Raw genomic sequence first — 16719 nt, forward strand, 5'->3', positions numbered from 1 at the left:
TTCCTTTCCTGCAGCTTGGGATTCGTTGGCCAGCCTAAAATCTGAGCGTGTTTAATGAATTCAGGTCAAAAACTTAGAGTGGCCTTTGCCGCCTTCATTTTTCTGGATGCAGCCCTCCCTCAAATGAAAACCTCTTGGACACCCCTGACCTCGACTGTGTCACAACCTCGACATTGTTGAAAATATTCAATTCGAGTGAACCCCCGCTACGTCACGGTCCTTTTGTCGCACACACGAAAGACATTTAGGACCTCTTTCCTTTGTTTAAGGAGGTCAGACAACTGAGAACAGCTGCTTGATTTACAGTATTCCCCCGGGGCCAATTTAGGCTTCCGTGTCTTTCCTAAGGACACTTTGACAGTGCAAAGTCAGCAACACCCGGCTTTCGGTCACCGGATGATCGACTGTCGCAATTGGACTGCAGCCGTTACGTTTTTGGGTTTTCACAGGATACACGGGCAAATCCTGTTAGGGTGGCGCCCTTAGAGATGGACCACGGCAGGCCTGGCCCCACTGAGACATACTGATACCAGAAGAACGGCAGTTCGTAATCAAGTCATTTCAGTTTACAAAGACATGAAAAATGTTTGCAGTGCTGAGAAGTGCAGTCTGTTTAGCAGTCAATTGGTGAACTATAGCATCTCTTTTCCTACATTTCTGTTGGCTAGATTTTTTGGGGGGGACGGGCGGGGCTAAAACACAGCCCAAGCATGCATGCGTTGAAAGGCGAAGCATTGTGGTTGACTGAATTGTTTTAGTTTTCTGATTTGTTTTAGCGTCAACTTCAACGAGGCGTGCCATGAAAAGTGACTTCTATCTGCTGAACTGCGACCTTTTGTCAAGTGAGTTGAGTCGCTGCCACCATACAGTGCCAAAATCTCAAGTGGGGCCACCCGTATATCCTTTTTCAGTTTTGGCGGGTGGGCTTGGAACGCATTCGCTATCACCAACGGGGGTTCACTGTGCAAATAAAGTTTGTGTTCCTCTTGCAAACAAGCCAGCGAGGGATCGGCAGTCTTACCGATGGCCCTGAAGGAGGATCCCGTCAGGTGCGAGCTCATTCCCGTGACGCTGCTGGAGCTCATGGCGTACGACTCGGAAGCCATGGAGGACATACTGGACATGGACATGGTCTCAAACTTCATTTCGCCCGCCGTACTGCCGAAGGATCTGGACCCCATCATGGAGGACATCATGGCTCGCTGGGCGGAGGATGAGGACGACGAGAAAGAGGACGACGACTCTTCCACGGTGCGACTTTCTCGCTTGACGGCCGTGGAGGAGCTGGACAAGGACGACTCCTTGAAGCTCGTCACAGTGGAACCTGTTGAAGATTCACAAAGGCAAGAGTGTGTCTTAACATCCAAAGTGTCTGACAAGAGATTCCAGACTAGAATGGACAGACCAACGGACTATAATAATAATAATATCGGATGAACTGGCTGACCGATGGACTGACGGACTAACCAATCAACGAATACCGGTTGGTTTGGCTTGAAAGAATGACAGACTAACAAAATGAAAAATAACAGACCGATGTTGAAGAGATTGGAGAACTGTGAACCAAGAAGCATTAAGGAAAACATCCAGAGTAAAAAACTCAAATTATTGCCCATCCCTACTCGACACACTTGGGACTCGTTTCTCACCTTGAAGTGCAAGTTGCTTTTCATGGTAAGCGGTGATCTTCATGCGAATAGACTGGTAAACTTGTCCAGTGAAGGAGAAGGAGGACTTTGAAACTCCTCCCTCTGATGTCATCTCGCAGGTGTACTCTCCCTGGTCACTATCGGTCAGGTCGTGGATCAAGAGACTGCAGGAACCCTCTGAGTAATGCATCTTAAAGCGGCTGCTCTTGGAAAGCCGTCTACCGTTGCAATACCACGATACCTCCTTGACGCTGCTCTCGCAAACACATGACATCTTCACTGAATCTTCAGAGGCCACAGCCGCAAGCTGACTCATGACTTTGGGTGGCTTGGGGGCTAGAGACTCGACAGCTGGTGGCGACAGGACCCTCTTGGGGGACAATGCAGGAGGTGGCGACTTCATTCTGGTCGGGGATTTGACTTCCTCGGGCTCAGGGGACTTCACAGCCCGTGGTGACTTGATGCCAGATGGTTCTGGAGATTTGATGCCTCTTGGTGTTTTCATGCCAGCAGGTTCTGGGGACTTGATGCCTTTAGGTGTTTTAATTTCTGCAGGTTCAGGTGATTTGAAGCCTCGGGGTGTTTTAGGTTCTTCAGCAACAGGCGACTTAATTGGTGGCGGTGACTTCGGTCCTGGTTCAGGTGATTTTATATTCCTGGGAGTCTTAACTCCCTCGGGTTCAGGGGAATTGATACCAGCACCTGATGACTTCACACTTGGTGTCATCCCAGGAGTTGGTGACTTGACGCTGGGTTCTGGTGACTTCACACTGGGTGCTGATGATTGAACCAAGGGTTCAGGGAACTTGACACCTGGTGCTGGTGCCTTCACAATTGGTTCAGGGGACTTGACACCTGGTGCTGGTGCCTTCACAATTGGTTCAGGGGACTTGACACCTGGTGCTTTCACACTAGGTTCAGGTGACTTGAGACCTGGTGCTGGTGCCGTCACACTAGGTTCAGGGGACTTGACACCTGGTGCTGGTGCCTTCACAATTGGATCAGGGGACTTGACACCTGGTGCTTTCACACTAGGTTCAGGTGACTTGAGACCGGGTGCTGCTGCCTTCACACTAGGTTCAGGGGATTTGACTCTAGGTGTTGGTGATTTCATACTTGGTTCAGGAGACTTGACGCTAGGTGCTTGTGACTTGACACCTGGCTCAGGGGACTTGACACCTGGTGCTGCTGCCTTCACACTTGGTTCAGGAGACTTGACGGTAGGTGCTTGTGACTTCACACTTGGTTCAGCGGACTTGATGCTATGTTCTGGTGACTTCACACTGGGAACAGGGGAGGTCACAGACCGCGGGGGCGATGTGACTGAAGGCTCCGGTGACTGCATCCTAGGTTCTGAGGACTTGATGCCTTTGGCCGCTTTGGGAATGGGTCTGCGGATGGTCAAGGTGAAATATGCCTCCTGCCGGCCCGCCAAGTTCTCTACGATGACTGTGTAACTCCCCTCATCCGAGGATGTAACAGAAGAGATCTCCAGGTTGGACTTGTACTGTGTGGTGGTCACTTGAACACGGTGGGAGTAGACAATGGTTTTGCCCTCATGCACCCAGATCACAGAGGGTGCAGGCGCTCCATCAATATCACAGGAGAACCGGGCTGTCTCTCCCTCAGCTATGGTCACAGACTGGGGCTTAGTGAGGAATCTGGCTGCGACAGATGGCTTCACCTTTTGGGCAGAAAGCTGCACAGACTCAGAAGCATACTTGGACTTTGTTTCAGCTGTAGTGTGTTTTGCAGCCAAAGCAAACTTATCAGACGAGTAGGAGGAGGCAGATGACAAGTATTCTGTCGACGCGTACTTGATAGATGAGCCGTACCGCTCAGCAGACGAGTACCTCTCAGAAGACGCCCCATACCTTTCCCGAGTGATGTCTTCATGTGTCTCGGATAGCTTAGTCTTGCTTTCTTCCACTTCAAAGTGGCTTTCAGATTCATAGCCAGTTTTGAAGCGTGACGAGTGGTAGTGATCAATACGAGTCATTTCAGGGACGAACGATTTAGGAACTTCCTCATCCTTGCGCCGAGAAGAGAACGTGGTATAGGCACCGCCTGCCACATCCAGGGTAGCGTAATCCGAGGCTTCTCCTCTGGCGTTGGAACAGAAGCAGCGGTATGTGCCACTGTCTTCCTCTTGGCAGTCCAGGATGGTGATGGTCAGAACTCCGCTCATGTTGCTGAAAATATATTTACTGCCTGCTTCAGAAATTTCATTTCCGTTGTGGAACCACTTGACCTCGGCCTCCGGCTTGGCTTGGATGTTCAGAGTGAATTTGGTGTCCTGGCCGAGTGGCACACGGTGAGAGCGCATCCTGACAGTTACGCGGGGCCCGTGATCCAGGCTGAATGGTGACTGACTAACTACTTGATATGTCCTCTCAGATTTCAGAGCTGCCTTTCTGGCCTCGTAGCGGGACATGATGTCAAAGCGGGCAGAGCGCTCAAACCGAGAGGAGGAACGGGAAGACCTCTCAACAGACCTTATGGGGCTTGGAGAACGAGGACGAGTTCTCTCTGGCGTTGGAGATCTCCGCTCTACAAGCTCAGTCTCCACCTCAGCCGCCAGCCTCATGCGAGCTGGTCGGATCAACTCCGAGACTGGACGCATCAACTCAATGTACGTAGGGGACAGTGAGCGCCTCCTTCTCATCAACTGAGAAACAGTACGCTTTTTCTTTGTCTCTGCAACCTCCAGAGCTTCCTGCCGTAGCTCCTGAGACCTCTCCTCACGCTGCACCACACGCCGTTCAATGCGAACCGGACTGACCGCAGGGGAGGCAGAGAAGCCAAGCTCAAGTTCATCCTCATGCATCATCTCTTCCTGCTCGGTCCTCCTGGAGGGCAGATAGTCATCGATGCTCATCAACAGCTCCTCGTCACTCAAATCACCCAATGATCGTCTCCTAGATCTGAACGATATGTCTGACTCGGGAGATGGTGAACGGCGGGCAGGTCTGACAATTTCCAGGTCGTCTAAAGTCATTTTTGGAATTCGCCATCTTGGCCTATATTGGTCGGTGATCCTTGGGAGCGGCATGACGTAGAACTGCTCCCACCTGGACAGGCGAATTCGCCTTTGTCGCTTTTGCACAAACCTTTCCACTCGCTCTGAAACCAGGTACTGGTCTCGCAATTTGCGGTACCACTTCATGTCAGAGAGTGCAACAAATTGCTTAATAACTTTGTCCTCATCCAGAGCTCGGCGGTCATGAACGACAGGTTCGGGAATCTCATACGGCATGAAAATCTTCCGCTCTTCTTCTAATTTCTTGCTATCCGATTTCAACATCGTGATGTCAAACTCGCCCTCAATGTTCTTGGTACTGACGGCAGGCTTGTACATCTCTGCAGCAAATTTCAGAGCCTCTTGGGCTGTTGGATTCAGAGGAATGATCTCCTCTGTGGCAACAATCTTCTGAGCCAACTTGTTGGTCTTTTCAATCTGCTTCTGGACATGTCTGCGTTTCTCCTCCTCACTCTTGTACTCTCTTCTGGTGTACGTGAGGCGGTCCACGGTCAGGGTTGCCTGGCAACTCACAGAGCCAGCACAGTTAGTTGCGGTCACTTTGTAGATACCACAGTCCTCAAGTAGTGTCTCCCTGATGCACAGGACATGATGATCAGCATCTTCTTGGATGACAATTATCTTTGGACCCAGCTGAAGAGGATGGCCGTCTTTCTCCCATTTTAGGGAAGGAGTTGGGATTCCAGACACTCTGACGTCAAAGCGGACACTGTCCCCTTCTGCGCATTCAACATTGGTTAGGAGACGCTTGAAGGTGGGCCTCATAGATTCCTCTGTCACGGGGTGTGGTGTCACGGTGAGACGGGCCTTGCAGCTGTCTTCTCCATATTTGTTGTGGGCCATAACAGTGTATTCAGCATTGTCGCTCATGTCAAGCTTGTGGATAATTAGCTGGTACAGACCCTTGTCACTCAGGAAAGTGTACTTGTCATCGTCTCCGGGTTTGATTCTTTCTCCGTTCTTCAACCATGTAACACGAGGATCGGGGTGCACGGTAATGGTGACACCAAAGCGCACATCTTCACCAATGTAGGCGGTGCGATTGTACAGTGGCAGTGTGAACTCCGGTGGCCTGTACAGGATTTTGCTTTTGTCAACCCTCCTCCTCAGTTTCGTGATGGAACGACTGACATAGTGCTCCCTGATACTTCTTACTGACTCAACAAAGAGTTCACCATACGCGCTATCTTCACCGTCGTCGCTCAACACCTTGCACCTGTAGACACCATCGTCACTCTCTTCAATGTCCTTCACATATATGCTGGCAAAACCCTTGTTGTACGTGATCTCGTACTTAGCGCTTGAGTGTAACTGGCGGCTCCCAAAGTACCACGTCACCTGTGTACTTTGGTCAAAACTGGCAATGCTACAAGTGAACCTAACATGGCCACCTTCCTCGGCAGAGGCATGCATGACCGGGCCGGCACGTAGACCTTGGTACTCGGTACCAATCTTCACTTTGCCTACCGCCAACCCTCTCTGGTTCTTGAAGGCACCACCATGGGCAACACGAGCTGCTGAGACGATTGTATCGGTTCTCTTGACCACAGAGTGGTAGTACCTTCTGTGTCTTAGTGTTCGGATGACCTTCCTGCTGACGTGCTCAATCTTCATCTTCAGCCAAGGGTGCTCCAAAGCCTCATGGGCAGTCATACGGAGCTTCCTGTCCTTGATAAGAAGTCTGTCCACAAAGTCCATAGCCTCCAAACTGATATCCCTAAACGCATCGCTGTCAAAGACATACTCACAGGCAGAGATGTTCTCAATCATTTGTGTCACGGATTCTGCAGCAAATGGATTGAGACCACTCAGCAGCACGTAGGCCAGCACACCCACGGACCACATATCAGTGGCTGTTGTGACCAAGTCGTGTCGGTGGACCTCTGGGGCGCAATACTCAGGGGCCGAGAAGAGCATTCTAATGTTTTCACCTGGTACCAACGACCGGGCTTGACCCATGTCGATGATTTTGACAAGATTGCTTTTCCTTGTAGTGTACACAATGTTGTCAGGGCGGATATCAAAGTGGCCAACGTTGATGCTATGCAAAAACTTGAGAGCGGAGCACACCTGTCTGAGATAGAGGACAATTTCCTGCTCCGTGAGCTCAAAGCTGCTTGTTCCAAGGCGCTCAAAGATGTCAAATCCAGAAATAAACTCAAAGATGAGGACAATCTCTTCCATACTTTCAAAGTATTCGTGCAGGTAGATAATGTTCTTATGCCTTGCTACATTCAAGGCCTCAATTTCCCGAAGAACCAGCTCACGGTCTGTTCCTTTAACCTTGATAAACTTGGCCATGAAGGTCTTCTTGGTTGCGATCTCCACACAACGGTGGACCACTCCAAATTGACAACGAGCCAACTCCTCAGAAATAGTGTACTTGGAGTACAGTTCCTTGATCTTGAAGGAATGAGCCTCTTCTTTGGTGATCTCTCTGGTCTCATCTACTTCCTCATCATAGTTTCTGATCACTGACTTGTCCTCCTTTGTGGTGATGGCTTCCGTTGGTGCAGAGGGAGGACTCAGGCCAAACTGGTTCTCTGCTATAACGCGGAACTGATATTTTGCCTGGCCAAAGATGTTGAGGATGGTGATGCTGCATTCAGATGTCTCTCCAGCTCGAATCCACCTGTCCGCAGAGGTGGGACATTTCTCCACAACATAACCAATGATGTCACTACCGCCATCACTGGCAGGGGGCGCCCAGGTCAGCGTAATGGAGTCTCGGGAGATGTCGCTGACCACCAGTCCTTTGGGAGCTTCAGGAATGTCAGCTATGCTCACCTCGATGGTCTGTTTGTCCATGCCGAACCTGTTTTTGGCAGTGATGCTATAGTAGCCTGTGTCCTTCTGCTGCACTCCCTTCTGGAAGACCAGTGATGTGAAAGAGCGAGTTGTGATGATCTGGTGATAAGGAGAGTTGGAGAGAATCTCCTGACCCTTCTGCCAGGTAATTACTGGTTCGGGCTTTCCGGAAATGGGGATCTTGATGGTTATGTGGTCACCCCGAACAGCGTGGACTGCTCCCATTCCTTGGAGCTCCTTTGGCAGGTGAATCTTGGCAGGAACTGGAATTACAAAGACCACATCACATCGCTCAGTCTCAAAACAATCACCATTGAAAGGATCATTCCCGCAACTTGAATGTCTACCTTCGACTTCCAAGTTTGCTGTGGTGGAGATGGACCCTCCAGAGTTGGTCGCCCTGACTTGATAGACTGTGGCGTCACTCTCATCAGCAGCAGAGATGACCAATTGGTAGTAACCGCCCTTGAACTCATGGGCTTTAATTTTGGTTCCGTCAGCCTGGATCTCCTTTCCACTTCTGTACCATTTCACGACAGGCTTGGGATGTCCCACCACCTGCACATAAGTGGGAAAAGAATATGAACTCATGATGTAGGAAGTACAAGGTATGCATCATTGTCAAAAGGTGTATGGATATAGAGATTAGAACCTTGGTAACAAAGGTGGCATTGGCGTGGTATTTGACAGTCATGTCTCGGATCTCCTCCCTGAAGCCAGGAGCACGCAGAGCCTGGTCGGACTTGGGTATAATGGGCTCTGAGATTTCGCTCCAGTCACTCTCTCCACCCAAATTCTCACACTTGACACGGAACTCATACTCAAAGCCCTCAATTAGGCCTGTGACCTCATAGCTGGTCTCCACAATCGTCTTAGTGGTGACAGACATCCACTTGTTCTGCTTCTTCTCACGCTTCTCCAGATAGTAGGCGGACACTTTAGCTCCACCATCACTGCTTGGTGGTTTCCAGCAGACAACACATGAGTCCTTGGAGGAGCTCATAATGAAGAGTTGCTGTGGTATGCCAGGTTTTTCTGAGGGGCAAACAAAGCACTTCAATATGACCAAAGATCAATCAAATAAAGATGACTTCCTTCTTTGTGGTTACACGACTCACCAAATGGACTCTTGATGATGACCACGGAGGGAATCTCAAGAGGCTCGCTGACACCGTACTGATTCTGAGCGGAAACTCTGAAGTAGTATCCGGCACTCTCCACAAGGTTGGATACGCGACACGTGGTCCCAGAGACAGAAGAGGACACAAGGTTCCACACTTCTCCCTCCTTGGCCATGCGTTTCTCCACAATGTAGTTAGTGATCATGGAGCCACCATCGTCTTTGGGAGCCTTCCAGCCAATAATGACGGAGCTCTTCAGTAGCGCTTCCACCACCACTGGACCCTCCGGGATACATGGCTTATCTGGGTACATCAAAAACAGTCAATTTTAGAGCTTCGGGGTTAACTACATTGTATCATTTAATCATCTTATATTCTTAACTTTACCTTGAATTTCAACCCGCAATACTGTGTCAACAGTGCCAAACTTGTTGCTCAGCTGCACTTTGTAACGGCCAGCGTTGGTCTTCCTCTGGACGTTCCTCACCACCAAGTGGGTGTAGCTCTCGGTGTTCTCAATAATCACCTTCTCGGATGAGTTCAGAGGCTTCTTGTCATAGAACCACATAATCTGGGGAATGGGACGGCCGATGTAGACCACGTGGAGGCGGAGACTGGTGCCAGCTCCGGCGTAATATTTCTCCTTCAGAGGGAAGCCAGGGTGCAGCTGAGGTGCAGCCTGGAGCAGCAGTTTGCCGCTGGTCTCGATTTCTCCGGCTTCGTTGATGGCCCTACAGGTGTACAGGCCCTCGTCTTCCTGCTCGTCTGTCATGATGGTGAGGGAGTGGTTGCGACCATCTGAGCTCATCTTGTACTTGCGACTCTGAATCAGCTCTTTTCCATAGCGGTACCACTTGATATCTGGCAGAGGTCTGCCGATGATGCCACAAGACACGGTGCCAGACTCTCCGAGTTTGGTTGTGACATCAAGGATGTCTTCCTTCAAAGCCGGAGCCTCGCCGACTGGAGAACATGAGAAAAAGTCCATGTCAAATTGACAATTTAACCAGAACCGGATCTGGGATTTTGAGCAGTGAGATGATGAACTCCATAAACGTCACTCACCGCTCAACTTGGTTTTGATGCCCATGGGTGTGCGCCTAGGCCTGCTGAGTCCAGCTTCGTTCTCTGCTAAGATTCTGAACTCGTACTCAGTGGCTTCCATCAGGCCACCCATGGTAAACTGACGGTCCTTGGAACGCTCTTTGTTGCACTTTTTCCAGGCACTTTCGCCGGCCTGCCTAAACTCAATCCAATACCCCAAGATCTCCTTCCCCCCGTCAAAGTCGGGCCGCAACCAATGGATGGTTATGCAGTCTTTGGTTACAGAGATGATGTTGATCTCTCCTGGTTGGCTTGGTTTATCTGTCGAGACGATATCAAGGAGCATGTCAACATACAACCGGAACAAAGGTTTAATTGATTAGCGCCCCCGCCACTGATTGTACCGCCATGGGACATTTACACACCGAATGGATCTTTGCAGACCACCGACTCAGATGCAGGGCCGGGCTCACTCTGCCCTACGTCATTCTGCGCCACAATTCTGAACATGTACTCCGCATCAGGGATGAGGCCGGTGATGTTGTACATTGTGGTCGTGATGTGAGTCTTGTTGTGGCGGACCCACTTCTCTGTGGAAACCTCCCGCCTCTCAACAAAGTATCCTGTGACACGAGAGCCACCATCGTCCCGAGGCCGGGCCCATGACAGAGACACTGAGGACTTGGCCACGTCCATGATCTCTGGAGGATTGCTGGGAGGTTCTGGTGGGCCTGTCGAGAAATAATAGTGAAACAAAGGATCAGAAGAGTTTGGATATTAGAGAATTATGTACAAAAGCACCTTGATTAACAATCTTAAAAGAATAGAACTGTTCAAATTCATATTCCAGCATTTGATTATTGTCAGTGTGCGTAAGGAATAAAAGTGCAAACATCAATGGCATCGGGTTTCCTGAAAAAAGTTTTAAGCCAGGGGTCCTCAATCCTGTTCCTCGAGGGCCGGTGTCCTGCAGGTTTTCCATCTCTCCCTGCTGCAACACAGCTGATTCAAATGATCAGATAATCAGCAAGGTCTGTAGAAGCTAGATAACGATCGCTCAGGTGTGTTGCACCAAAGAGAGGTGGAAAATGGGCAGGACACCGGCCCTCAAGGAACAGGATTGAAGACCCCTGGTTTAAGCCAATTAAAAAAAAAAAAAAAACACGTGGGAAGCATTGCCACTTGTACAATCAAGACCAAGCTGCTGATTATAGGCGGCAAGCTGTCCAATTTTTATGGACAGGGCTTTTGTAAAAATAAATAAATAAATAAATAAATTCCTCTTAAAGAGAAATAAAAATAAATTAAATATCTGAATCTTTCGACCGCTCCGACGTAGAAGGAACAAAAATAGCAACAAAAGGTGCCAAAACGGCAAGGTGAAACCTGAAGTTATGGTCGCAAAGGAAAATCCACGGTAAGGTGAATCTGCAAAAACCGAACTGCAAAGTAAATGAGGAACTCTGTACCATCATTGCGCCAGTTCTTTCACTTTACTCAAATGGCAACATATCTAAAGCTTGTTCATAGCTCAAATTTCGGTTGACACAAAGCAAAGGAAAAAAAAATAAATAAATAAAATTAACAAAGAGACTGCTTTGAACTCGAAAAACTCATAGGTTTGGGCACCTTTAAGTCACGTTACCACAGTATGTCCATTGTCGGTACTCACAGAGTGGTGTCTTTGCTGTGACAGGCTCCTCAGACTTCAGAGACCGGCTGACACCAAACTGGTTCTCAGCAGACACCCTGAAGTGGTACTGCATATTTTCTTTTAGGCCTTTGACCACCAGGGAGTTCTCTGTGACCCGGGCATCCACCGTGTACCAAGCAGCCTTGGAGACTTCTCGTCTCTCCACGATATATCCAAGGAGGTCAGAGCCTCCATCATCAGACGGGGGCCTCCAGCTGACTCGAACTGATCTGGCCTGGATATCGTCAAACTCCAGAGGGCCCTCCGGGATGTCGGGCCGCCCGATTACCTTCACCTGGATACATACAGCAATGCACACATGAGATTTAAAAACACCTTAACCAGGTTTTAGCTAAGAGGATTCGACCTTACCTTGATGTACGCGGCTTTCCTGCCACATTTGTTCTCCAACAGCAGGTCGTAAGTACCCGTGTCATCTTTGTGAGCCTCTTTGATGACAAGCTCTGTTATGTCATCATTGACGGCGATCATGGCCCGGTGGGAGATGTCGCGTCCGTCCTTGGTCCACTTGCATGTCGGTATGGGTTTACCAGTGAACGGCACCGAGAGGCAGATGACTCCTCCTTGCCGCACCACGTAGCCCTCCTCATATCTACTGTCCAGCTCAAATTCAGGATAATCTAAGGAAGTCACAGTGCAGATTTCGGTTAGCTCGAATACTACAAATAGTGCACTTCACTTTGCAAACAATATAATCTTACTGAGCATCTCCTGGACTTTGACTACCCCAGCAATGTCTGCTGGCTCTCCAGTTCCACCAGCATTGCAGGCGATGACTCTAAACTTGTACTCAGCACCCTGAGGCATGTGTGTGAGGGTATACTCGTACATTTTGGTGGGTGTGGTGTTGCACCGGGTCCAGTCCACCTGGTCCACCTTCTGCATCTCAACAAGGTAACCGGTGACCACAGAGCCGCCTTCCTCTACAGGAGGCAACCAGGCTAGAGACACAGAGGTTCTGGTGGTGTCTGTGACTTTGGGATGAAGTGGAGGACCTGGTGGCGCTATTTAAGAACAGTACATCTAGAGTCAGAATGGCTGATTCACAAGTAGATGCATGTCTGTATCTGTACTTCAAACTTATCATGTACCAATGGGGTCCATGGCAACAGTGATGGCAGAGGTCTCGCTGGGTTTGCCAGTTCCTCTGGAGTTAATGGCGGTGATGTGGTATTCGTACTCCAGGCCTTCGATCAGACCAGAAGAGCGGTACCTGGTCATGGTCACTGGGTTCTTGTTAATCCTCAGCCATCTGTCAGAACGAGGCTCCTTGCGCTCAATAATATAACCGGCAATGGTGGAGCCACCGTTGTCCTCTGGCGGATGCCAAGTCAGGGTCATGCCCTCGTGAGTGACGTCAAGCACCTCTGGTCTGCTCGGCGGTCCGGGGATGGCTGCACGAGTCAATCACGGATAGATTAGGAGAAAAACTATAGATTTACAGATTGCTGCAACGCCTAAAAGTTGTGGAGGTCAATTTGAAATGTGGACTCACTTTGGGCGCATTTGCATTCCACCACGTCTGACTTCAGGAAACAACCAACACCAAAGCGGTTCATGGCGGCAACACGGAACACATACTCTGTTCCCTCAGAGAGTCTGGTGAACTTGAAGCACGGTCGGGTCACCGATTCTGAGATGGTGATCCAACCGGGACGGTGAGCATCGCGCTGTTCGACAACATATCCGCTGATGTTTGCTCCCCCATCCTTCTCTGGTGGTTCCCAGCTAACGGTCACTGATAAGCCATCAACCTCCACGATCTTCACAGGACCGACTGGTATCCCGGGTTTGTCTGAAAAAGCACATGAAGAGCAGGGTCCAGATCTGACATTGCCAATATCTGAAAATTAGTTTGGCGTCTAGTTGGAGATTCTGTGACCTTACCGAGGATGACAACTTTAATAACTTCAGTTGCCACACCAATGGCGTTCTTGACCTCTAGCATGTACTCTCCTGTGTCGTTGATCGTGGTCTCGCGGATGATGAGATGGCTGTATTTGCCATTGCTTTCAATTTTGATACGCTCCAGGCTGTCCTTCAGCTGGATGCCGTCAAAGAACCAGGCGCAGACAGGCTGTGGTTTGGCCGTAATTGGCAAGTTGAGATCGATGGGTTTACCACGGGGGACATAGACAACCTTCTGAGGAATGCTGGTTATGTCGATCTTTGGCATCACTGGTGGCAAACACAGAAGAGGCATGGACGTGTCATGTGAAATGATAAAGGTGGGGAATCATTTTACTGCTCTTAAGGTGTGCGTCTCTCTGCAGTCATAGTCTTACCTTTGATTTCCTGGATGGTGACAGGTGTAACAATGTCCATGGCCTCACCGGTTCCTCTGCTGTTACAGGCTCGGATTCTGAAAAGGTACTGGTCGTTCTCTGTCAAAGATTGAATGGTGTACTGGGAAGTAGAGGCCTTGACGGTGGCAACTGTGGTCCACCTGTCTGTAGACACCTTGCAGGCTTCAATAACATAGCCCGTAAGTTTGCTGCCGCCTTCATGCATCGGTTTCTCCCAGCGCAAAGTGACAGAAGACTTTGTGATGTCAATGATCTGGAGGCTCAGGGGCACTGATGGCACTTCGCATACCAGCACAGCCTCAGCTGTCTCGCAAGGCTCACCAACACCATAGATGTTCTCCGGTAGTACTCTAAAGAAGTAGTGCGCACCCTCCTCCAGGCCAGTGATCCTGAACAGGGTCTTTCTGCACTCTGTGGTGACAGTCTTGTAAGACTTCATGCTAGCTTCACGTTTCTCAATGATATAGTTGCTGACGTGAGCGCCACCATCAATACTTGGGACGTCCCAGGTGATGACAACTGACTCCTTGGTATAGTCCTTCACTTTGACAGAAGCTGGAGGACCAGGAGTGTCTGCACGAGATAAGTAGGAAAAATATATTTTTGACTCCAGTTTTAAACCTACATCCATGGAATGTTTGGATGTTCACCTACCATAGACTTTAACCAGGATGGTTGCAGACTTCTTGCCGGACGGGTTCTCTGCCTCAACTATGTATTTTCCAGAGTCGTAGCGGTCAACCTTCTCCACAATCAACATGGTGTAGCTGTCAGTGGTCTCGATGAAGCCGCGGCTCTGCAGCTCCACGCCCGCCTTCCTCCAGGACACAACTGGCGTTGGGCGTCCACCAACAGTCACAAAAAGTCGTAAAGTTCCTCCAGCACGAAGACAAACAGTCTTCTTTAGGTCCCCGTCCAATTCCAGCTCGGGCATTTCTGAGAGGACGCAGTGCCATCAGAATCATGTTGCATTATAAATAATGTCCTCCAGGCAAGACTTACCAATTCTCTCAAGGGGCTCGAGCTCAGCACTGGGTTCACTAAACTCCCCGGTGCCGTTGCTGTTGACAGCTGCCACCCTGAATCTGTATTTCTTATTGGCGACCAGACCGCCGGCTAGATACTCGTTGGTCTTGAGAACCTTGGCTGTGGCGCGGTACCACTGCTCAGAACCTTCCTCAAGTATTTCCACCACGTAGCCGGTGACATCTGAGCCGCCGTCGTACATGGGTCTGGTCCAAGTCATGCTGATGCTGTGCTTGGTTGTGTCTGTGATGCGAGGCATTGATGGGGGAGCTGGGGTGTCTATGAGGGGATGCAAGCAGAAGTTTGAATGAATGGTGTTCAAAATATGCCTTTGAGTAGATCAGGGGTGCTGGAACTATGCCCTGGGGCCATCTGTGGCGTCCGAGCTTATTTTAGCAGGTCAAAGGGGGTATTAGACTGCAGCAGTCCAGACCGGTCTCCCATTGAAACCATGTGACATAGAGTGAGGTAGAAAATATGACAATGGAGACCCTGGACTGAAACTGCACCTCGAGCAAGAATGGAAACAAATTGAAAAGGAAACTTAGTCTAGCTCTCAGTTTGATTCGGAATATGGAAGTCTGATCGATTCTAATGGGGTGCACAACCCCAAGTCCTGAAAACGATTTGCTTCATTGCCAAGCCGTTTTTTTTTTTTTTTTTTTCATTTTCAAGATGTACTGTGCATATGATTCATGCTGGCCATGTGGTTAGCACATCCATCTTAGAGTTTTGGAATTTGAATTACGCTTAGTTTTTGTTTTGTTTTGATTTTTGTTTTCTGAATGTAGTTCGTTTTCATTTGTTTTCAAGGTGGTATCTTTTGATTATTTTTAGTTTTTTTAAAGCACTTAGCTTTAGTTTAGTTTTCATTTTCAAAAAAATTGTGTTCGAAAAACACCTTGGCGAGCATTGGGTAGTAAAAAATTCTCCCCAAATATTTGAAAACATTTTGACAGTTTTACAGAATTGCAATAAATGCGGCGCATGATGCCAAACGATAAAGCCAAACAGAGAGTCTCACATGTGGGATCTTTGAGGAGGAAGTACAGCGAGGCGTCGCTGGGCTGGCTGTTTCCTGCCGCATTGACGGCCGTCACTCTGAACTGGTATTCGCTTCCTTCTAGCAGGCCTGTGATCTTGAGGCGGGTGTCATAGATGGTGTAGGTCTTATTGACTCGTGTCCACCTGATTTGCACGATGAGAGAGTGTAGGTGTCACGAGCACACGGAGAAGATCAAAAGGCAGAGTGACACAGCAAAAACTGGCATTTAAAAAAAACAAGGGAAAAAAAAAAGAAATGACTATGTTTAGGTTGGTCGTAAAACATTTGCATTTCTACTATTCAAGCCTATAAAATTAGGATTAAAATTACTCATGACCAGTGATAAATTCTCCAAAACAAGTGAAAACAGTCAGGAGAAAAAATGCTCTCGCTTGTTAAAAGAAATCTCTGATCAAATATCTTCAATACATCAATTATGGTCGGTTGGGTTTTGCCTTGATCCACTCCTGCTTAGATTTAGGTGTGTCCACATTAGAGATTTGCTCAAACCTGGTGCTGTTCTTCTCCCGTTTGTCCACAATGTAGGTTTTGATCTCGCTGCCTCCGTCACTTTCCGGCTTCAACCACTCGATAATGACGTGTTCCTTGCCCACGGCTGTGGCCTCTGGTGTACCCGGTGGGGATGGCAACGCTGGAGTAGAGACAGACAGGGTCAGAGGCACACACTCAAAAATGCATGATACACATGACTTTTTAACGGAGGTGGGGGCTCTCGCCACATGACTGGACTCCAGTCAGACTTGTGTCTGCAAATTTAGGACTACTGGGGACTTGCTCGACTAAAAATGACCAAAGACTTGAATTTGACTTGGGACTCATGAGACTTGACTGGATTTATTTATTTTTTGCCACAATATATTGAAACAAATGAATACTTAAGATTTATTTAAGACGTACATATAGTACGTGTCTTGATCCCACTCTAGTTTTATTAGGACACACAGA

At 48.9% G+C, this 16719-nt stretch overlaps 1 protein-coding gene across 1 annotated transcript in view; it reads right to left on the reverse strand.

Annotated features, from left to right (window-relative positions):
- LOC148323976 (titin-like) overlaps nt 1-16719 on the reverse strand; it is a 28062-nt gene that overhangs the window by 1316 nt on the left and 10027 nt on the right. The window contains exons 19-38 of the mRNA XM_088314503.1: nt 16264-16405; nt 15733-15896; nt 14685-14987; nt 14337-14618; nt 13662-14255; nt 13264-13554; nt 12872-13171; nt 12468-12770; nt 12078-12380; nt 11728-11996; nt 11335-11650; nt 10088-10393; nt 9684-9983; nt 9006-9581; nt 8616-8921; nt 8150-8532; nt 7845-8055; nt 2505-7760; nt 1650-2462; nt 1022-1324 (exon numbers count right to left, since the gene is read on the reverse strand). Coding sequence (XP_088170629.1) covers nt 1022-1324; nt 1650-2462; nt 2505-7760; nt 7845-8055; nt 8150-8532; nt 8616-8921; nt 9006-9581; nt 9684-9983; nt 10088-10393; nt 11335-11650; nt 11728-11996; nt 12078-12380; nt 12468-12770; nt 12872-13171; nt 13264-13554; nt 13662-14255; nt 14337-14618; nt 14685-14987; nt 15733-15896; nt 16264-16405 — 11721 coding nt within the window. The remainder of the gene's footprint in view (nt 1-1021; nt 1325-1649; nt 2463-2504; nt 7761-7844; nt 8056-8149; nt 8533-8615; nt 8922-9005; nt 9582-9683; nt 9984-10087; nt 10394-11334; nt 11651-11727; nt 11997-12077; nt 12381-12467; nt 12771-12871; nt 13172-13263; nt 13555-13661; nt 14256-14336; nt 14619-14684; nt 14988-15732; nt 15897-16263; nt 16406-16719) is intronic.

The sequence above is a fragment of the Idiotropiscis lumnitzeri genome, chromosome 14 (assembly GCF_059441095.1).
Source record: "Idiotropiscis lumnitzeri isolate Australia: NSW breed Sydney's pygmy pipehorse chromosome 14, RoL_Ilum_1.0, whole genome shotgun sequence".
Lineage (NCBI taxonomy): Eukaryota > Metazoa > Chordata > Actinopteri > Syngnathiformes > Syngnathidae > Idiotropiscis > Idiotropiscis lumnitzeri.